The sequence below is a fragment of the Vicugna pacos genome, chromosome 11 (assembly GCF_048564905.1).
Source record: "Vicugna pacos chromosome 11, VicPac4, whole genome shotgun sequence".
Classification (NCBI taxonomy): Eukaryota; Metazoa; Chordata; class Mammalia; order Artiodactyla; family Camelidae; genus Vicugna; species Vicugna pacos.
Window position 1 is genome coordinate 57,946,723 of NC_132997.1, and position 22,855 is coordinate 57,969,577.

At 42.0% G+C, this 22,855-nt stretch overlaps 1 protein-coding gene across 1 annotated transcript in view; it reads right to left on the minus strand.

Moving 5' to 3' along the window:
• The window catches only part of ARID5B (AT-rich interaction domain 5B), a 206,240-nt gene that overhangs the window by 156,132 nt on the left and 27,253 nt on the right, over positions 1-22,855 (minus strand). Inside the window, exons 2-3 of the mRNA XM_006209104.4 lie at positions 19,392-19,483; positions 18,739-18,993 (exon numbers count right to left, since the gene is read on the minus strand). Of these exons, the coding sequence (XP_006209166.1) occupies positions 18,739-18,993; positions 19,392-19,412 (276 nt within the window). The 5' untranslated portion in view covers positions 19,413-19,483. The remainder of the gene's footprint in view (positions 1-18,738; positions 18,994-19,391; positions 19,484-22,855) is intronic.

The window sequence follows — 22,855 nt, forward strand, 5'->3', positions numbered from 1 at the left end:
TCTGATTCCAACTCTTCTGCCACCTCAGGGAGGCTGTATAAGCCAGAGAATAAAGCCCAAGTTTTCCTCAAGGTAAGCTGTCTGAAGGCAGGGCTGTAACTTGCCTTCCATGCCTTCTGAGATCCTGTACACTCCCAGGTGGAGCTTAAAGAATAAATAAATGAGTGAGTGAGTGAATGCATGCATGCTACTGGGTATTCTGACAAAACAGTCGCAGAAGGGAATCCAGAAGGAGCCATCACAAGCTGAGCATTCACAGGCTGAGCTGCATCCTATGTTATTGTCAGGAGGGATTTTGTTTGAGCCTTTCCCCAACTCAACTCAATCTGAGCCAATTAACCTGTACTGACTCTGCTCCGTGCCAGGCATGGGGCTGAGTACTAGGCGTGAGAGATAAGGATGAGTAAGAACCTGGTGCTGCCCTTCAGAAACACACAGTGCCCAGGGCTCCCCGTTTCCTGCCTGGGAAATAAAAGTGACTCGCTAGTCGTTTGCCAGAGAATCCATTCACTCTTCCATTCTCACCGTCCTAAGTGTCTCCTCTGAGCCACACTAGGCACTAGGAACAGCTAGGGGCTGGGGAAGAAGCCCCCGACTCCTGGGCAAGAGTCTAGTGGGGGCAGGGGACACAGGACACAGACAGTAAATGAGAGCCCTCAGCTCAGTGTGATCTGTATAATGTGAAACAGTCGTAAGTGATTTCATTCATTCAACATTTATTGAGCACTAACTATATGTCAGGCCTTGGGATTACAGTCAGGAATTAAAACAGAAAAAAGATCCCTACCTTCCCAGAGCCTACAGTACGGGGCGGGGGATGTAGAGGAGTGCTGTGCGTGGGTGTTGGAGGCGCAGAGAAAGGCAGATAATAAAATCTGAGGCAAAAGAACTAGAACAGGCAATAATAGGAGACCAAGGGTAGAACCGGGGATGAATGCAAATCAGATGATCAGGGAAGGTCTCTGCTAGGACCCTAAGGAAGAGAAGGAACTAGCGAGGTTAAGAGGAAGGGAGGGTGGGAAAGAACATGACACTGCACGCAGAGGGAATAGAGGCTACACAGGCTCTGGGAGGGACATCGTGCACCGTCAAATTCAAGGTTAAAAAAGAAAAAAAAAAACACACAACATACATACATCTTATATCTGATGCATTCTTCTAAATTTGAATCCAAACTATTTTTCTCTAAGTTTCCAGCAGGCTTAGCATGGAAGATACCCCATAAAACCGTCTCCATTATTAAAAATTGATCAGAATCTGCTTAATGCTATCCTTTTCTCAAACCTTTAATGCTTACATAGGTATATTCTAAGCACTTTATTGAAAACCAAGCTGCATCTTCCCTGAAAGAGAAATAGATGAGTTTTCCCACGAAACAGCCAATTTCCACAGACAGAAGGCCAGCTGCTCCCTGACATATGCACAAAGTTGAAAGGAGGGTAGGAGATGCTTATCTCCTGTAGATACATTTGTTAGAAACAAACTGGGACAACAATCCCTTTCATTGGGATGTTCAGGTCTTCTTTACATGCAAATGTGTCAACCTGATTTAATGCCCCTCCTTGGCCACTGTGCATGAAACAACCTATCTTACGCACTAAGAAGCCTGTTTACACCAGCTATAGGGTTCTTTTCCCCCTTCTCTCTGAAGACTCATCATCACACCAGACACAATGCCCTTTCCAGCAAACTCCTAAATACACTGATCAAGACCATTAGGTTTAAGAAAGACCCAATATCACTTGCTGACATGCTCTAAGACTAACAAATCTTTAATTAAAAGATTAAAGCAATCTGCTACCTACCATGTACATCATCTATAATTAAATACCCAAAAGAGTAGGAAGGTGTTTGGAACGACCACCCAAGGAGAATACATAACAACAACAAAAGGAAAAAAACTGCAAGGCAGGGTAAGAAGGGTATCGTCCTTCTCTCATCAGACTAGCTTTATACTAAAGGGGTTAGCTGCATTGCTGATTGTAGGGCGCAGCCTCCAGATGACGCCCAGTGATCCCCACCTCCTTGTATTCATGCCGTTGTGTGGACCCTGCCCGCTGAGTGTGGGCCAGACGTAACGTCTCACGTCTAACAAACACACCTAGGCAAAAGTGAGGGGATGACACTTCTGAGATTAGATTACAAAAGGACTGTGGCTTCCGTCTCGCTTGCACACTGGGAGGGAGGTCACCTTCCATGTTGGAGATGGCCTGGGAGCAGCCCATGTGGCAATGGCAAGGAACCACGAAGGCCAAGGTCAACTGCTACCAAGGAATGAGGGTCTCAGTCCAACAGCCCAGGGGCAGACAAGTGAGTGCGCTCAGAAGTTGATTCTAACTCAAGAGAGCTTTCAGATGACTAAGGCCTGGACAGGCACCCTAATTGTAGCCTTTGAGAGACGGGGAGCCAGAGGCACTCTAGCTAAGACTTACCCAGACTCCTGGCCTACAGAAACAGTGACTAATAACTGTTAAATTTATTGACTGAAGACAATAAATTTGGGGTAATTTGATACACAACAATAGCTAGCTAGTATACTCATCTTTTAACATGGGATACATTAACACATTTTTGTGTGACAATGAAATAAAAGTCTGTGAAATAAGGTGCTAAATACCAGTTTCAACTATGCCTGGAACTTAGATGAATTTCTGCTAGGAAGTTGACAGGCCAATGGAAAAATGCTTTATGCAACTGCCTAAATTCTGAAACAACTGCCTGTACAAGAGCTCTTTTCTTTTTCGGGTATCCATAGAAATTTCCAAGAATACTATTGAATAATGTAAGCTTTCCTTTCAGGATGGAAGGGGCAAAGTAAAATATAAGCTTACAAAGTAAGACTAGCTTTATGCTTTATCTTCTCTAAGCAACTAGAGGGAGAAGGGACAATCTTACCCATCTCGTCATCATTCCCACAGTACCCTGTGTATACTAATAAATATTGGTTGAATTGAATTGAATAAAAGTTTGCAGTCAAAAGGCCTATGTTTAAAAATGCAAACATTACATTTTTAAGAGCAATTTAATATTATATCCTGAGCTACCACAGAAGAATCCCAAGCCTCATCTCGCTTTTCCTCCTCCCACCTTTTCAAGATTCATCTCTTAAAGACACTTGGCACAGCTGACCAGTTAGACAACTCTGCTGCCTATATGTATAACCTGCAGGTCCTGGAGACACACAATCCTCCAATCGTTATGTCTAAGATCAAGGCAAGGCTTCTCTTTGCTTAAAAAGAGAAGGGAAAAAAAAAAGCAGAAAAGAGCCTTTAAAAATTAAGGCCAAAAAAAAAAAAATTAAGGCAACTGAGATATCTCAATATTCTGACATGCTGAGAATGTTTTCACTCCACTGCTTCAAGGGGTCATTTAAGGAATTCTAGAGGTCAGGAGTGATTTGAACACCTGCTTGGCTGTCTATTGAATTACTGATCTAGTAACATCAAAAATGTGGAGTGAGAAATAGGACCTATATGTAAAGAAAAAAAGAGCCTATTGATAATTTTAAAAGACACTACCCTGTGTGTGATTCATACAATTTGCATTAGAAAAAACGTCTTCAGCCCTTTCACTAGAACCTTCTTTTTGCCTGCCCAGACAGTTGAGGATGTGTATTTTACAACCTAATGCATTGTTGCTAAATACACATTCAGCCTCTGGGAGCACAAAACAATTAGACTATTTTGGAGAATATTCACAAAAAACAGAATGGAACAGATTATTTCACTTAAGACATACAGAATTCAATTATTTCCTGTATTTAGAACCCATGTACACTAGATTTTGGAATAATCTGGTGAGGGGCCTGAGTACTTCAGCAGTGTTTTCATATGAATTCTAGAAATCTGATATACACTGTGGGATTAACCCAAAGCAAAAGGATTTAATGGCCCAGCAGGCAGCCTCTATTTTGAAGATCCTTCTTCTAAGATTCCCCCAGCCACTTTAGCTGGGACCCTATTCCTTTACATCCTTTTACTGATGTTTTTTGCTTTTTAAAAGAACCTGGCATCTTAAGATATGGGAACCATCACATGTCTTAAAGGAGCTGGCCTGGACTACGTTCTCTACCACCACCGAAAGAAAAGGAAGAGGAGATGACAAGGAGGTGACACAAATTTCCAAATTAGTGGTGTTCTGAAGAATAGGAACTAGAAGAGGCTTTTAAAAAATAGGGGGAAAGTGAGGGTATTTAAAATAAATTCAATGTTGTGTACATTCAACAGACAGACACCAGGTTTCCTGGAGGTTGCATCATGAAAGGGGAGGGATCTGAAAGGCAACAGGTTTGAACTTTCTTTGGCACACTCAGATGGGACATCTGAAAGGCAGGTTTTGTCTCATGACTCCCATCTCATTTTATTTTCTTGCGGCTGATGGAAGAGATGCCCCTCTAAAAGTCCTTTAAGACCCAAATGAAATAGAGCAGAATGGATTTTAGGGTGTCCCCTTCACAGTGATTGGAAATCTCAAACATGAATCAAAAACTCTGAACCTAAACACAAGAAAAATCTCTTGGGACAGATGGAGAACCAGGAAGCTTATCTCTATTTAAATTGATAATTTTCTTAGTTATTGTTTTTTCAAACAATAGTTAATAATCCAGTGACTCAACCAATAAATTACTTATTAAGAGGATATTAACAGTCTTAGCACCATGACAGACTTCAGGGAGGCAGGATTTGATCCCTGAGCAGGAAAGGCAGGGTCTAAAACTAGCTCTGCTAAAGGCCTGGGTCTATTATTAGCCAGGCCAAAGTATGGTGTTTCATGCCCATATAAACCTCCTTTGATATCCACAGCTCAGCAAGATCAGTCCATTTTGCAGACAGGGAAACTGAGATCTCAAAAAGATTATGTAATCGACCAAGATGACAGGTAGTTACTAATTGGCAGAGTAAATACGCACATGTGGTTTCTACCAAGCTTTAAGACTGGAGTTCATATTCTAACTAGAAAGAAAAAACACACATGTGAAATTATTAATCAGCTAGGCCTAAAGGTTCAAATCCAAACTCACCTGCTAGACAATCCAAGCTCTGGTCTGAGTCAGCCTCATTGTCCACCAGACCCCTGCTCTCCTGCAGAATGCAGACCATATCCAATAGTGGAATGTCTCACCTTCCTATTTGCCTATGGCTTCACCCACCAAGGATCTCCCCCAGCTTGCATTCTCAATCCTCAAAAATCTCCACCCCTGAAAGCCCTGGGTATTTTCAAGAGCCTGATCATAAGCTCCTCTTCTCCAAGCCACCTTCCCACTATGTACTTCTTTCCTCCCACATCTCAATCCCTATACCCTTCCTGAGGCCTAACTGTGGGTCCCAGGACAGAGCCCAGTTCTCTTGACCATCCATTCCTTCCATTCCTCCAGACTCTGGAGCTCTGGCCAGAGAGCATGGTGAGGGCTTTGTCCACTGGTCTGCCCCTGCTCCTTTCTTTACTGCCCCTTTAGGACCAATAGGTTCCTTTTGCTTTATTATAGAAAGGGGGCCAAAAATGAGAGCGTTTTAAAAATTGCAATAATCCACAGCTTTGCACTAGAGAGTGCAAGGTGGCAGCCCGTGGACCACATATAGACTGAAGACATGTTTTGTTTGGCCCACAGTGTTTTTTAAAAGATTGTATGGACCTGCCAATTAAAACCACACAAAAATCTGGCTTTCTGGCACCCCTCTTGAAAATGGAAAGGTCTGGAAATATCAAACAATATTGCTACCCCACAATGATCTGCAGAACCTGATGAACTACACTGAGGTGAGTCACATGCTCCCCAGTTCCCCCAAGCATCATACTATCTCCCAGACCCAGCTCAGTCCACGTTGTCCTCCCTGACCAGCCCCCTGGACATTTACATCTGTGCCTCTTCTCCAGGCCCCTTTCCCTCCACCTCCCCACTCCTCCCACCCCACACCGTCAGTGGAAGACATCACAGAGGAGGTGGCTTGCAAACAGAACCCTGACAGATGACCCCAACATTTGTGCTATTTTACTTTCCAGAGGAAAACGTCTGCAAATTTCACACCCCTTTTCTGATACAGCCCCTGTGTCCCTGTCTTGTCAGCAGGGCAGGGCAAGTTTTCTGCCTTCTGTGTTCCGGAATCAGGACAGGTTGAGTTCCCATTCAGTGTCCAATTACCTGATGAACGAAACCTGGACAGGTTTCCTACCTCTCAGGTCTCCCTTCTGCAAAATGAGATGACTCTAGAACCTACCTCACAAGATTATGATTGTGAGGAGTAAACAAAAGGGCCCTATGAAGCCGGTGGCATCTACTTTTACTATTAATTAATATTTTAATTTATTAACAGTAAACTTTTTAATATCATTTCAGACCAGGGGTCAGGCTAACATTTTCTATAAAGGGCCAGGTAGTAGATGCATGTTAGGCTCTGTGCATCATACGGTCTCTGTAGCAACTACTTCTTCAGCTCTGCGAACTGTGAGAGCTGCCAAAGACAATTTGCAAACAACTGGCTGTGGCTGTGTACCAATAAAACTTTATTGACAAAACAAGCAGCGCACCAGAGTTGGCCTGTATGCCTTAATTTGCCAATCTGTTTTCTACTTTTCCATAGCTAGCCAAATAGTGTACATCAGCTCCGAAGATGCTATGTAGGTGCCTCCTTTGGGCGTCAGCAGGCACCTCTCACATGTTTACAGGATTTGCCAAGATTAGGCTCAGCCCAGAAATCATTCTGAAGGGAGGATTCTCCCGCCGCCATGTCCTGCCAAGAACCCTCCCAATCTTCACCAGAATCTCTTCAGCCCTGATTTCAAACGTTATTTCTCCCAAAATGCCTCCACAGACCCTCCTGCCAAGGTCAGGTACCTCTACCACAGGTCCCTGTAGTTTCGTTCATCACACCCACCGTGCCACAGAATCACCCTTTTGCTTAAACCATTGTTCCACGAAGCACGCCTGTGCTCCCCACCCAACAAGAAAGCCCGCAAAGCCTGGTTCCCTACCTGTCTGTCCGGGGCCCAGCGCGGCCGGCGCACACAAGCCATTGCAGCGGGACTGGGGCCGAGTCTTCTCTCCCGTGAAACTCGTGAAACTCGTGAAACTCGCGAGAGGTGCCCTGTGTTGCGCGTGGTTGCGGGACTTAAAGAGCCCTGGCACAGGTGCTCCCTATTATTACCAAATTATCTGAGTACCCGTCAACAGCCAATTTGACTGCAGCTTCCTCGGCAGCAGGGTAGCAGCTTTCAAGAACCATATGCTGAATAAATAAATGAAGGACCAAAAGAAACTATTCATAAAGGCTCAAAGAGAGAATGGGTCAGGATATAATGAAAATCCCAATTTTAGTTCTCAGCAGATTCTGAAGTTATAGGGGGACATGGAGGTCAACTGGCAGAAATAAGGAGAACCTGGTGTTTTCAATCCTGGCTCTGAGGCTTACTTATATGTGAGCACGGGCAAATTAACACCTCTCTTGGCTTCAGCTGCCTCAACTATAAAGCGTGGAAATGTCACAATAGTACCAACCTTAGAGGATTTCTTTGAGAATTAAATGAGTATTTAATTTCTATATTAATATACATGCAATGCCTGACACTAACAGCTACTCAACAAAGAAGGTGGTGACTTCATTGAAAACAGTGTGGATGGAAATTTTGCAAATGGTTTTGGAAACAAAGTTGGGATATTTTCTCTGGGTTGTGTGTTCATAGAGATGAGAAGGAAAAACACTCTGGAAGAAGGACGTGTGAATGTGGTTCTAAGACTCAAATGTATGCAGATGGGTTTTCTCCAGTTTGGATAAATCAGTCAAGCTGCTTTTTCCTTCTTAGTACAGGAGAGTAAGGTCTATGAGAACAGACATCTTTATCTGTTTATTAGTCACTGTGAGAGAACTGGCACGTAATAGGCATGCAATAAACATTTCTGAATGAAAGACACCATCCACGAATATGAATGGTGGTAGAAATGCCAATTCTGTCTATCACCAAGAGTGCCATCTTGGCAAGTTTTTCTTAAGTCAATGTAAATATCCCTATCAGAGGGCCCTCCTGGTTCCAGAAAAGAATTTGGAAATGAAGGTAATAAAGCCTAGGAGGAACCCTGCCTCTCAAGCCTGGTTTCTGTGTAATCACTCACCCTTTGGGAATTTCTTGTCTTAAGAATAAAAGCCACACTCTCCATTAGTGGTTTTATAAAACTGGATGTCCCACAGAGGCACCATCTACCCGTGTAAGATAGGGCACTGGAATGACCCCCCTGAACACACCCATGGAAACATTTGCTTGCCTTTTTCAGAGTGTAAGAGAGCAGCCCTACCCCAAAGCAGCAGAACACTGCGCCTGAGGGACTGGGTTATTGTTCTGCTTATCACTCACTAGTTCTGATCACATGCTCAAGATTTTTCTGAGCCTTAGTCTCTGCATCGATTAAATAAATGGGGCTGGACTTATTCTCTTGAATATCCAGTGAGTCTATTAAAATGTCTGTGGCCTTTTTCTTAGCTAACCATGGTAAGTCTTCTTGGTCATCTTTATCAACAATGCCAAGAGCTGCCTGGCCAGTCCCGTCTAAAACCACACATGTCTGTGCAGACACAGAGGTGGAGGGACCAGCTACACCCACAGACAAGCCAAAGTTCCAGCAGGAGGTCTCAGAACGCTATCACAATCTTCTCTGCATGGGACCCCTTCACTGCGTATCAGCCGCCCTCTTTCCACAATGAAATATCTAATCAGAATGTCGCCAAAGTTGGGTCATCACAGAAGAAAAACAACTAAGCCTGGGCCCATCATTGAGGAAAGTCTCAGGACCAGGTAATGAGTGAGAACATCTGTATTCCCTGGTACAACATCCGGCTAGTTTGCTTTTTTCCAATAGTATTCAGAGCTGAGCTCAAACGAGATGATGGCACACAAAGTTTGGACTAAAGGGAAAGCAGTGTTCTGTCAAAAAGATTTCCATCTCCAGTGTTCCACAGGGAGCGAGGGGCAGGCCTAGTGACAGTAACTTGGTCTGTGATCTCTGTAGCATGCAAGGCTTCCCTTGTGAGAACACACACACACACACACCCATGCATGCATATCTATAGATACAGATACATACTTGAATTTGTATATATATGTACATAATTTTACAGCCTACTCCTCAAGAACACACAGAATTAGCACGATTAAATTATTCACACTTAGTTCTTTGTCTCCAGTTATACTGTGTTCTTTTGTGCTGGTAAAACAACATGTGCTTTAATTAGCAAATATCTGTAAATAATTTACTTGCTTTTCAAATACAACAGAACAATGGGGTCGGTTTTCACATACATTTACCCAGCACGCATCCTGGGTCTTCAGCCAGACTCTGACATTGTTCCGTAACTATATCAAGCTGCCCAACTCTTGCTGCCCTTCTTGGTGGAGGGTGGGGAGAGGGGGCTAGAAACCCAAGTTCCATAAGCCACAGAAGCAATTTTGCAAGGCCCTAGAAGGCAAGTACATAGTGGGTCCAGCCCAAGCTAAAACAAACTCTTATGATCTCCAACCCTGGAGCATTTCTGCAAGGAACGTGGGAGGGCACCAAGGGTGAAGGGCATTGGAGTAGCGGCTGCTGGATGCGGGCGCTCTGTGGCCCCCCTGCCCCACCGACCCCCCAAGAGCATGAACCCCCAAAAAGAAGACACAATGTATGAGGCCCAAGAATCACAGAACCTCATGTAGGCTCTGCAGGGTTAAACTGGGCACAGTGCACAGTGCAGAGAAAGATGTTAAATCAAGTGAGAATGACTGCTCTAGGACTGGAGGCACTATTATTTTGAATAAGATTGAAAAGGCCAGAAAAAGCAATTCAAAAACATTTCAATTATGTATTTCCTAGAACTACATCTTTGAGCAACTAATGCAAATGTTACCATCACAATAAAACTTCTTCCCGCATAAAAGCATATAAAACAGGTTGAACAGCATATACTTTATATATCATATGCATATTTTTGACTATTAATAAAAAATTCAAAATCTATGTATGCTTTACTCTCCTAAGCAATACAGTAATTATGATTAAGGGACAGGCAGCACAAAAAGAGCCAATTTATCTTACTCGTGCTCAGGAATACTATTGTGTAACTAAGCAACTAAAGACAAAATATGGTCTAATTAATTCACTCCTATGCTTATTTAAAAGACACAATTAGAACATTTTTATTTTCCAGCCTGCACAGTAGCTCAACATGCTTGAGGGTGTAGAAAGCAAAACCTATTATTCTCAAAGACAAGAGTTTAATGTTTAGTGCCACTGATCAGGCTTGGAACTCAACTGTGGGGAGGAGGGATGTGTATCACAGCCGGGTGTGTTCAGAGTCATGAGAAAGATGTTTATGGGGCCACTAGATTGACTACCAACACGTGGTATCCCTCCTTTTTCTCACTGTGGCTCAAGGATGGAGCTGAGACCATGAACTTGATGGTCACATGTGCAAGGACACCCACCCCTGTGCATCAATTTATACAGCCACACAGATTCTACAAAAAATTCATGCCATTAAGCCACACGGCCTAGTCTGTGTGATAAATGTCAAATATCCATCTTTAACACTGCTAACAGTGCATCTGATTTTCAAAGAAGAATTAATTTACGCGAGTGTGTTCTAGAGACTGATGCCATTAGCATGATTCTAAAGCACCCTTTCAATAATCATCATAATCTGCACATTTGAAATGTGTTGTCAATACAGACACTCATGGTCCAGGATGTGAGGCATGCTCTTTGAAGGCCAAGGCTCGGGTTCTAATCTCCAGGAAGGCAGCAAAGATCACGGTGTGGCTGGAAAAAGCCATCCTTGTGCAAGGGCACAGGGGCAGATTTTTCAAGAAATGCAGGAATCTGTGACCACATTTCTGAGAGGCAAATGAATCCTCAAGCCAACAATCGATAAATTTGTTTTAAATTTATTTGAAAGTCAAGCCAACGGGTAATCACTAGCTACAATATTATTGTGAGTAGAAGATGGCAAATATCCAACCACGCTGGCTATAAAAAATGACAAGCGAATGCATCTGATTCCAGCAATTATATTCTGGATATTGGTTAAAACTAGACTTTGATAAATGAGCCTGAGTCATGTATCACTAGATGCCACTCTGAACAACGGTATGCTTTATTGACAATTAATAACTGAGCATTTACATGTATGGACTCATGTACTTCATAAAAATAAGATCTCCTTAGTATGTGCCTGACACTTTAAATGTCAAGAGGGGTTTTAATTGCTTACGACTTTGACTCACTATCAAACACATGGCCTAGTTAAGACCATCAGTCTGAAAAACATGCTAGTTCACAGGACCCGCCATCCAAAACTCAGGTGAGAAGTGACTCCTTTTCCCTGAAGTCTGATCTTTTCACAGATTGCCAAAGCCCTCACTTTTAATGCGCTAATGGCTCAAGTCTGGAAAAGTACTTAAAGAGATGTAGATGCTGGCTCTAGTCTGATCATTCAGTCCCAAATATTCACTGATTTCTTTGCTGAGTTTTCCTGAAACAAAAGAAAAGAAAAGAAAAGAAAAGAAAAGAAAACAAAACAAAACAAAACTTTTACACTTCTTCACATCTTATGGTGCAAAATGACAAGGATTTCAGCAGAAAAGGAAAAAGTGTGAGACAGGGTGCTGGAGATGGCCCCCAGGTGAATAACAGATCATAAGCCTCCTGCCAGAGAGAAAGAAATTGGGCTGAGCTTAAAGAAAGGAGGCTGGGGGAAAGAAGGCATTTTAATTATGTTATTCAGTCATTCAACAAATACTTGGTAAAGAGCACTACATACTGCAGGGAGACCCAGAGATGAATAAGGCACAACCCTCTGTTCCTGAGACCAGCACTACAGTGGGGAGGGGGAAGAGGGAGTGACAAGGCCAAAGAAAAGAACACAGATAAGCAGCCCATTAAGCACAATGTGCAAAGTACGTGGGAGGTGAAAACCGACCACTGGACTGTAAGCCCCCTGAGGGCAGGGATGCTTGTCTGTCTTGTTCACTAATGTATCCCCAGGCCTAGACTCTGGCAGAGGCTCTGGCACAAAGCAGATGCTCTACAAATATACATGGAGTGAATGAGACCTCAGAGGTGCAGACAGCACTTCCCAGCTTCCAAAACAATCATGAAAGGCTACAAATAGTGATCTTAGTTAATCTCTATTTTAACTAAGAGACACAGAGTCTGACAGCTTTCCTATAACCAGCATCTGTCTACAGGGGAAGACTAAGAGCTTTTTGAGGGCTGGGCCATTCTCCTTTAACTCTGTATCCCTCGCCCAGAACCTAGTAGGTCTTCAATCAAATCTGAGGAGTTGAATACGTTCCTTTCCCAAAAACATGTAGTGAGCCTTCCTTTGAAAACATACTGCATTTATTGATAGCGCAATTCACCAACATATTATATAACATCTTATATTATTTTTACATGTTTTGTAAAAATGTGTTGATATCATTTCCCTGTCAAGATTGATAAGCTTCTTGAGAAGAAGGGCCGTATCATGAACTGTTTCACATCTGTCTCTGCCCCTAGCAAAGCACTGAGCACGTGGTTAACACTCAACAAGTGGCTTTTACTAACTCAAGATAGATGATACCAGCATTGGGTTCTTAACCACATACCATATAACTTAGTACATTCTACTGATTCTCCAATTTTGATATCCTAGACTCAATGCTGAAACAGTTTTGTATATGTAAATTTTTTGACGTTAATTTTTTGTGATTAGTGCTTTTTGAAGTATAGTTGATTTACAATGTTGTGTTAGCTTCTGGTGTACAGCAAAGTGATTCAGTGTTCTTTTCATTATTCTCTCCTATTGCAGGTTATTATAAGATATTAAATATAGTTCCTTGTGCTGTACAGTAAGACCTTGTTGTTCACCTATTTTATATATAGTAGTTCGTATTGCTAATCCCAAACGCCCAAGTTCTCTCTCCCTGACATACTAATATTAAATTATTTCTTATATTACTGGATCTGACCTCAAACCCAAGTAAGAAAGACAAAAAGGTATGCAATCACATTTCTTATTTCAGATCAACCCCATAGGCCAGGGGTCAGCAAACTTTTTCTGTAAAAGGCCAAAGAGTAAGTATTTTCCTCTCTGTGGGCCATGTTGTCACTGTCACAGTGACTCAACTCTGCCCCTGTAGCCTGAGAACCGCTGTAAACAAGATAAAACAAGATATAAACAGTCCAACCATGTTCAGTAAAACTTTATTTACAAAAGCAGATAGTGGGCCATCAGATTTGGCCATCAGGCCTTAGTTTGCTGATGCTTGTCAAAGTCCAATAAATTCTCCCCACATAATTAATCAGTTCTCACACTAGTTCTAAAGGGCCTGCCAGGTAGAGAATAAAGATACTCCTTCTCTTAGCTCAAGATCATTACTAAAAATAAATAATAACTATTATAACTGCATCCAACACTTGCTGAGCTTGCATGTGTAGGTCCTATGCTGGCTGCCAGGCCCTGTTCATTATTATTACTAATTCTCTCAGCAGAGACCATTATATCCATTTTACAGATGAATAAACTGAGGCTCAGAAAAGTTAAAGAAACTGTCCAAGGCCAGCGAGGTCACTGAAGAGATCTAATTTCTAGAAAAATCAGCTCATGGATACAGACCAGAGACTGAGTGGCTATCACAGACAGAGCAAGGCCAGTCCAGAACCTCCAAAATTTCAGAATGTATCTGTGATACACTCAGGCAATCTCCTGAAAAACCCTACAGATCCACTGGATGGACAGCACACTTCAGTACTAAAATGTAAATCCTTAAGGAACCTTTTTATTTTGGTGACACAGCTAAATCCACCATATGGATTAAAGCCAGCCTACTCGGGGGTTACAGAATTGGCTGTATGTTCTAGCAAATGAACCTAGATGCTGCCCTCTCTTAGAGAAAGAGCTCTCTTTAGGAAGATCCATGGTAGTGGCTTCAAACTTTATTGAGAATTATAATACTAATATTAATGATAATAATGGGGGGTGGAAAGGGATAGACTGGGAATTCAAAATTTATAGATACTGACAGGCATATGTAGAATAGATAAACAAGATTATACTGTATAGCACAGGGAAATATATACAAGATCTTGTGATAGATCACAGTGAAAAAAAATGTGACAATGAATATATGTATGTTCATGTATAACTGAAAAATTGTACTCTACATTGGAATTTGACACAACATTGTAAAATGACTGTAACTCAATAAAAAATGTTTTAAAAAATGACAATAATAATGAGTCAACCATAATAGAATTGACTATGTGCCAACCTCAGCTGTAAGCAATTTCCATGTATTAACTCATTTAATCCTTAACATAATCCTGGGAATTTGGTACCCATATTTCCATTTGATAGATTGGCAAACTGAGGCACAGAATTTAAAACCTGCCCAAGATCACACAGCAAGAGCAAAGCTGTTTAAAATGCAGAATCCTGGACCCCAATTCCAGAGATTCTAATTGAATTAACTTCAGTAGGGGCTCCAGAATATGCATTTTTAACTAGGGAGGCCGGTGACAGTCAAACCACTCTAAGAAATTCTTGCTGCAGGGTAGAATCTGTAAGGCCCAGATGCACTTGATTCTGACTCCCTGACATCACTGGCTTACTCATACACTTCCTGTTGCAGGGGACCAGCACACCTTGTTGTAGATTCCAGCCCACAGCTAGGCAGGCTGAAATCCAAGCTCGCACATCCACCTAAGAGGGTATACTGCCAACAGATTAAGCACTTGGCAATTTGAAAATGAATGTAATCAGAAGTTACCCAGTAACACAACCAATTACCCGCCTACTTTGCCATTTTCCTCCTCTGAAGAGCTACTGGCTGAATATGGCAATTGTAGGTAATTACTGAAGACGCTCACTCCCTGCATATGGCCCAGCTCTGCGCTTTCATAATAATTCAAGACAGTATCATGATTAGACCCAGGAACCTCGACACAGACATAAAAGATATTATGTTTCTTATTTATGAATTACAAATACCTAAAGACCACCATAATCATAACTCTTTTCTTTTTATGTACTTTTCAGTTCATAAAGTAATTCTGCCCACATCATGCCTCTTGATATTTACAACCCACAGTCTTATTATTGTTCCCATTTTGCTGCTGAAGAAACTGAGGCTCAGAGTGTTGATGACTATTCAAGGTCAAACCAATAGAAAGTTATAGAATCAAGATGTGACTCTTCCTGGAATGCTTTTCCTCAACGTCAGCTGTGACAGCCAGCACTGTTAAGTATGTGAAGGCAGCAGTGATAGCAATCATTATCATAATTATTAAAACTAGTAATCTTTGTTAATGATTATTAATAATAGTATTGAAATGTAAATGCTATTGTTACATATCACTGGCTAGCATTAACTGAACTTTCTAGAATAAGAATGGTTCTGCTACCTAAATATCTGGTGACCTTTAGCAAAGCTGACTGGCAAGTCATAGTTCTAAAATGTACAAGGAACTGCCCACATTAATACACACATCTAGAATATAATATGATGTATTTAGGCTCTAGTTTCAAGGGTAAGTTTCAGTGGGAAAATAAAGCAAACCTAAAGCATAAGAAGGCCCAGGGTCTAGCTGGCGACCTTTGACAAACCACATAACCTCTCTAAGCCTCTGTCTTCATCTGTAAAATGGGTATATAAAGTCCTGCCTTATCCAGTCTCACATAATTGCAAAGATCAATAAGAAAATTCCCACCCCACCCCCACCAAAAAACCCTCTGCAAATTATAGCAAACCATACAGGGACGCTATTTCTAATCTCGCACAATAATAAAATTTTCCTGTTTTTAGAACTGACATCTTTATATTTCAAGAAATCATAAAAAGACAGAATAGTTTTCTTAAACCAAAAAAGCATACCGAGTCCTGGCTGTCCTTTTGAAATGGTTGCTGATGTCAGCTCAATCAAGAAATTATTAACCTCCATTTGGTTACTTAAAATAAACTGTACTGGCTGATTAAATGTGCTGAACATTTTCTCCAAGTAACAGTGCACACCACCAAGAAACCTTTCTCTTTCAGTTATGCATTGCAAATGGCAAATGCATCATTCAAAACTATTTAAAATCAATAATAAAAATCATTTTATTGTATATAAACAAGTTAATAGAGTAAGTGAAAACAAAGCAAATGTCTTAATGAGAGGGCCCTGTTGCCCCCTCCAGGTGCCAGCAGTAAATGCTGGTTTCTGTAGGCTCTCCTCCAGAGGAGACTGCTGCTGCTATTCTGCTAATGAATGACTAACTTAGGCCAGGGGGAAATGACATCACCAGGGTGGAAAACTGATCTGCATTGGGAAAGTTTCTACCTGCTTTACATTTGTCATAATTATTTTGCACAATGCAGGCGGCATTTGCATAATTTTGAGGCGTGTCATTATCTCAATTGAAAATTGTTTTAATATGGCTGTATAATTCACAATGACATCAGCCAAAGTCCTAATGAAATATACAAGTATAATCATACAGCTAATTACCAGCCGTGTTAGCATTAAAAAACAAATCATGCATAATATTAGACGATGTATATGCAGCTGAGGATTATAAATAGAGCCATCTCCCTCCGCAAACCCCCTAGAGTTTACTTTTAAATGGCAAGATTAATTTTCTCAGGTATGGCTCATATAGCAGTGACGAAATGCAAAGATCATTAAAATGGTTCGCTTACATTTCCCCATAAAGAATAATTTCTTTTAAAAATCCTGTGTTTAACCATGTATCTATTCACTATCAGCAATTCTAACAGAGGCAACCTTCAGCTAATATTTCTTTTATTCTTAAATCAGAACCTATCATTTAATTACACAACAGAAATTAAAATTGGACTAAGTGGGGTCAATTCGGGGTCTTTAAAAATATTCCAATTTCAATTTTTAAAAAAAGCGTGGCCACAAAATATCTCATAAAACACTGAATAATTTCCTTCTGGGTTTAGTCAGAAGTCTATTAGGCACCAGCTCTTTTCTGGATATTTAATCCTTCCCTTTTCCAGATCACAGGCCATGTTGAAGTAATAAATTTGAAAAGCAAATAATAAGAAATCAGGAGGGGGAGGAAGACAGCTGCGCAGGAAAGTTGGGTCGGGGGAAGGGGCCGTGCTAGACCTTGGGAGGGGAAAAGAGCTCAACCTGTTGGTAGGTTGCAGGATTTTTCACAGTATTTCCAAACAACACCTTTGTAAAATTGCAGGCAGACATCGGGAAATGTGAACATTTAAAACCCAAAGCTGGCCGGGAGGGTGGAGGAGGGGGGGTGCTGGGGGTGAGGCGTTAGGGAGAGGGAGGGGCTTATTTCCGAAGACGCAGATTCGAGGGCGAACGTTTTGACAAACTCCCGTAATTAACCGGCATAGACCACTGATGGGTAATTCGATCGATCCTGGGGAGGAGTGAACCGGAGATGCCAAAAGTACAATCAACTCCCATCAGACCAAAGAATTCTGGAAGGACTGGCAGGCAGCTTCGAGCTCCGGGATGAGTTAAACGGAGAACCATTCATTTAACAAAAAGATCCTTACACCTACCTCGAAAGCTCGAGAGACTGGCACAGAGCTACTGCCCTCAAAAGTCTGAGTTTGATTACCCTGCTCTAGCTTGGGCAACACAAAGCCTTGCCAGGCGGCCGTGCACCCTCCCACCCCGCCACGCCGTGGACACAGCCTCCCCAAAATAGTTAGCCCGGTAGGTACCACGGCGCTGAGGTCGGTCAGCTGACGACAGGAGCCCGCAGAACTGCGGTCACATATTAAATGACAGAGGCGAAGAGAGACGGCCGCCCTGGCGCCCGGTGACAGCGGGCTCACCTCGGGCGTCCTCCCGGGAGCGCGGCGAGCGCCCCCGCGGCCGCCCAGAAACGTGCCGGGGAGGCTCGGTTCCTCCCCACCCTCCCCGGGAGCGCCGTCTGGGCACGGAGGACGCCGGACCCTCAGGGCCAGTGGGCGAGCACACACCCCTCTGCCCTTCCCTCCCCTGTTTGCGTCCCACACATCCCCAAAGATCGCGCTGGAAGACGTCCACTTTGCGTGGAGTAATTGAAAACTAGAACATCAAATGGCTTGTCGGGGGGAGGGGGTGGGGACGAGAGATAGTTGTTAATGCTTAACGTGTTTGTGCCGGTTACACGACCGCTTTGAAATCCGCCCGGGCAGATCTGCAAGTTATTTGAATGTATTATTCCAGTACCTGTCATTTATCACTTTATTCAACACGTCTTTGCCAACTCAATAGCTTTTGATCTCACTCTGCCTCCATTTCGTAATTTCCGCCCTCTTAAACATATCAAATACTTACTTTAAAAAAAAAAGTGAACAATATCGAAACCCACCGAAAGAAAGCCACCCATCTCCAACCGAGCAAAACGCGAAGGTAAATTTTCAAAAGGCAAAAAATATAAAAAGCATGTGATGTTCAAGCGGCAGTAGCTGGAGAGCGAACGATCTCACACACACACACACACACACACACACCCTTGAACAAAACCCTTCTCGAACAAGTTATTTGATCTTGACTAAAATCAGCAGTTGGATCCTCTTTGTAAAGCTGACAGCCAAACTCTGACAATGGCAAAATACTCGAGCCCCAGCTAGTGGCGCTACCCCTTTAAAAAAGGAGTCGATCCTGCTCGCCTGCAGAAGTGAATACAGTATTTTCAAGCTTGCCCTGTAATAAGCACTACTAGGGGAAAAATAATAAAGAGAGAAGAGAGGGAGATACAAGTTTATCACCTCGCCATGGTCGCTATTTCTGCCCTGGGGAGTGTCTTCTGGGAGGAAATAAAGTTTAGAGCTGGATAAAAGTTGCCGGCTGGTCCTCTCTTCCCACAACAGCTGGAGCTCCGCTATGCAAATCGGATCCTTTGGCGTACATCTTACAAAGAAAAAGTCGCCAAGGGACAAAATTCTTGGTTTGCCTTCAAGGTGGAATTGAAAAGCCTTGTAGAAAATGTAAGGTCCGTGCAAGCCACACGGTGAGCCGACCCACTGCAGGGGAAAAAAAGCACCAAATAAATAATGTAGCCATCAGAGCACAAACGTCTATTCCCAGACACATTTACACACAGACATCCACACTCTTAATACAGAAGAGCCAACAGATAAAAAGCTGGGTAGAAAAATAATAGAGCCCACAAATTTTCTGCCTCCCTTAAAAAAAAAAAAACTCCGCCCCCCCCCCCACCTCTCCATCTGAGGCGGTAAAATTACATTATGTATGTATGATCAGTGCAGGGATTTTTTTAAACAATAAAAATGATTTGGGGGGATGCAGAGGATAAAAGTTTAGTGAAAAGTTTGTGGGGGGTGTGGGTGGGTGCAGAGGTGTGGGTGAGCTGGGGGGCTGGGGGGTGCCGGGATCGGAGGAGCGGAGGAGAGCGAAATACCTGGAGTGAGTTGGGCTCCATCTCGACGTTCTGAATTGATTGAACTCAACATTCTCTCCAAACTTGTTGGCTTGAATGGATTGCATCAGGTCCTGGCAGGGAAAAACATTCTCTGCCTTCAGCCGGCGTAATGTCTCAATATAAAACTAAGCTCTTGCCTCCCCTTAGGCACCAAAATGATTTAAAATATGTCCCAATATTTCTCTGACATCTCAATTTTCAGCTCCTGGCAAAACTGTGTATGTTTCCTTCCAAATGTGGGTTGATCAAATTCGTAATCGGGAGAAAGGCTCCGTCCGATCTCGGCGGGAAGCGGATGGATCAAGGCAAGAAACGTATAGGGAGGTTTGTAAAAATAAAATCTACCCTAAAACTGTGTGAAGATGAGATCTCCCTCTTCCCATTCTCCCTTGTCCGGGGATGTCGTTTGATGCGATTTTTGATAGAGACGAGAGCTAGCGAGCTCCGCTGTGCATCTGACAGGACCTGCTTGTATATGTCTAATATAAAGAACATTTCCTGCAGAGATTCCGGGGCGCTGCTCCTCTTTCTAATGCTCCTTAGCAGATTTGCTGTTATTAGACATGTAGATTTGTTTGATAGTTAAATTACGCTTCCTCACTGCCATGTTTTCGAGAACTAATCTGTTAAAATTATCTTTTGATGCCTATTTACATGGAAGGGAAAAGTGGGTTATCGATTATATAAACATATAAATATTAATGCATTTGTTCGCTTCGCAAAAAAAAATACTCAGAAAAAAAAGAACAGAAAGACAAGTGAGCAGTGCACACACATCTCAGGGTTTTGCAAACAATATTGAACGGATAGCTACTGCATTTACGGACTGGAACAATAAACGATGCATGATAAATCAATAAATGCGAGCAGCGAGTCTCCTCAGAATATGAATTCAGGCTCCTGGTTCTGCGTGTGCATTCTTTAATTTTGAAGTATATACACTAGTACGTGTTTACAATGCTGATGGACGCCAAGGGCGCTCTCAAATGATAATATGTTTATATAACCCAGCGCTACAGGAATAATATACCAACTCCTACCCCACCCCCAACCCCTCCCCCGCCAAAAAAAGGGAGGGGAGCTTCCTCAATAATAGTTTGAAACTGAAAAAATCCATTTGCAAACTAGTTAAATACAACCAGAAATTAAGCTGTTGAAAACCGGGGGCATGAACGGTAAGACAATAAAGGTTTTAAATGTGTATATTTATTGTTCTGGAGCCCTGGAGCATTGCGAGGTTTGCATGCACGGCTATTATGCAAACACAGAGAAACTTAAGAGCGACAGAACAAGGAACAGGCAGAGACTGCAAAGCCCTCGCTCGCTCCGACCCAGCTGCCGGTCCTCCGCCAAGCTAGATTGCATTTTCGCAGTGTTGATGTAAAATGGTGTACTCGCTTCCCCCACGCTCCCCCACCCCCTTCCCCGTTCTCCTCCCACTCCTTCCAGTATACTCCCCTCTCCTCCGGTTTTATTATATTGGCACCAATCTTTCCAAAGTGGGTCTGGCATGCTAAAAAAGTAAACATGTACTATATGGGGAATAAGGTCTGTATAGTATGACAGTTGAAACTTGATCTGTGTTAAAATTACAGGATGTTGAAATTACTAGTAAGCTATTTTTAACGCTTTCGCAACGTTTCACCTCTAGTCACAGCATCTAGTTGAAACAGGATTACTTTAATGAAAATTATATTCACATGGCTGAAGTTAATACACCCGGCACAGCACAAATGCCTCATATTCAGTGATTTGAGATGGAAAGACCCTCTGTGTGTATTTGTATGCCTTTTCATAACGTCTGCCCCCGCTGCAGTAAGAATTAGGGCACTTAACATTATCCAAACCACATTTTTGATTCAGAACATGGGGAAGTAATAAAAGGCAAGATCTATCTCGTTTCTATACACACAGAGATAAACGAAAGAAAATGGCAGATCCTCCAATTACAATAAGTAATAAAAGCCCATGCCAAAGAGCCGGTATTCTGAAATATGTCGAAAACTATTTTAATAATTTAAAGTAATATCACAACTCTGCACCATGAAGGAGGACAATGTAACAATTCACAGCCTCCCGTCTTTTGCATTAGCCAAATTATGACTTGCACATTACTCTTTAATTATCTTCCTTGAAATTTCATCTGATCTTTCCATTTTATAAACATGGGTTACAAAGAGAAATTACAGCTCTCTAGTACTCGCTCGCTCTCTTTTTAACTTTATGATGCATACTGCAGACATTTGATTAGAATAACCCATTTTGTTCATTTTTACATATGAATGGACTTGACTGAAGTGCATTTTACGTATTTTTTTAATACATGAGAGATGCCTAAGACTTCAGTTAGTCTCTGTCCTGTTAGTGTAAATATATACATCCAGTTCGAGAAATCCTGTATTTAAAAACTTGAGTTGCAGTATTTTGACAAGATCATATTTGAGATCGACTCTGAGTCAGTTTCCTGTATGACCAATGCAGCAGCATTTATGCAGGAAACCTCAACAGAATGCCTGAGGGTATCCCTCGATTGTATATTAAATCTCTCTCTTAAAAAATACACAGCTCTTTCCAGCATCTAAGCAACTTCTGCTGGTTTTGGTGCTCTAAGTCTCTAAGGGTCTGTAAGGAACTTCATCTAATTAGAAAACCCTGCTTCTATGTCTCTTCAAGGTAGGTGCAGAACTAGGCTGCATGCTGCGTAATCTCTTCTCGTAAACTCCTGATAAGGTTTTTACGATGTTAACAATTGCAGGGATCTAGGTCTGAATATTTTTGAATATCTGCAGTCTTGTAATCAGATGAATGTTAAGTTTCAAAACTGAATCTCAGAGGTAGCTTCCCTCTCTTTTTACAGCACCAACACCATCCCCCCCATGAACATAATAAAATCAAATAAATCAAACGTCTGGTCCAGTGTTGTGAATGGTTTTTATAATTATAGATCACAATGGTGTGTGTTTACAAAACAAAACCAAAAACAAAACCCCTCTATTTTACCTCTTTAATATGATGCTTGATAGGCACCTGTAAATTATCTGTGTAGCAAATATCCATACAAAGAAAGTTTCAATTAAGATAAGGAGATTGTACTGAAACAGTTCTTTGAAGTAATGTAGTTAATAGCCTGTTTGATTTCTGCTTGTGAGAGAGTAATAACGTGGATTCAAGGCTCCATCAATCACAGAGCAGATGTAAGACTTGAGACACCAACACCCGGGGGAATAGAAGCAAACTCCTGCAGTGCAGGGTCCTTGGGCTAATGTAAAGTAAATACTCATAAACAGATTGAATGTTGTAAGAAGACAATCCATTCAGGACAGTTATAATCATGAAAACAACTGCTTTATTTATCTATAAAAAAGCTTGTAGCTAGGACTCACTGTGTATAAAAGAAGAGTGGGAAAAAAGCAGTGTATGTTTCTATGACACTATTTCTGGGC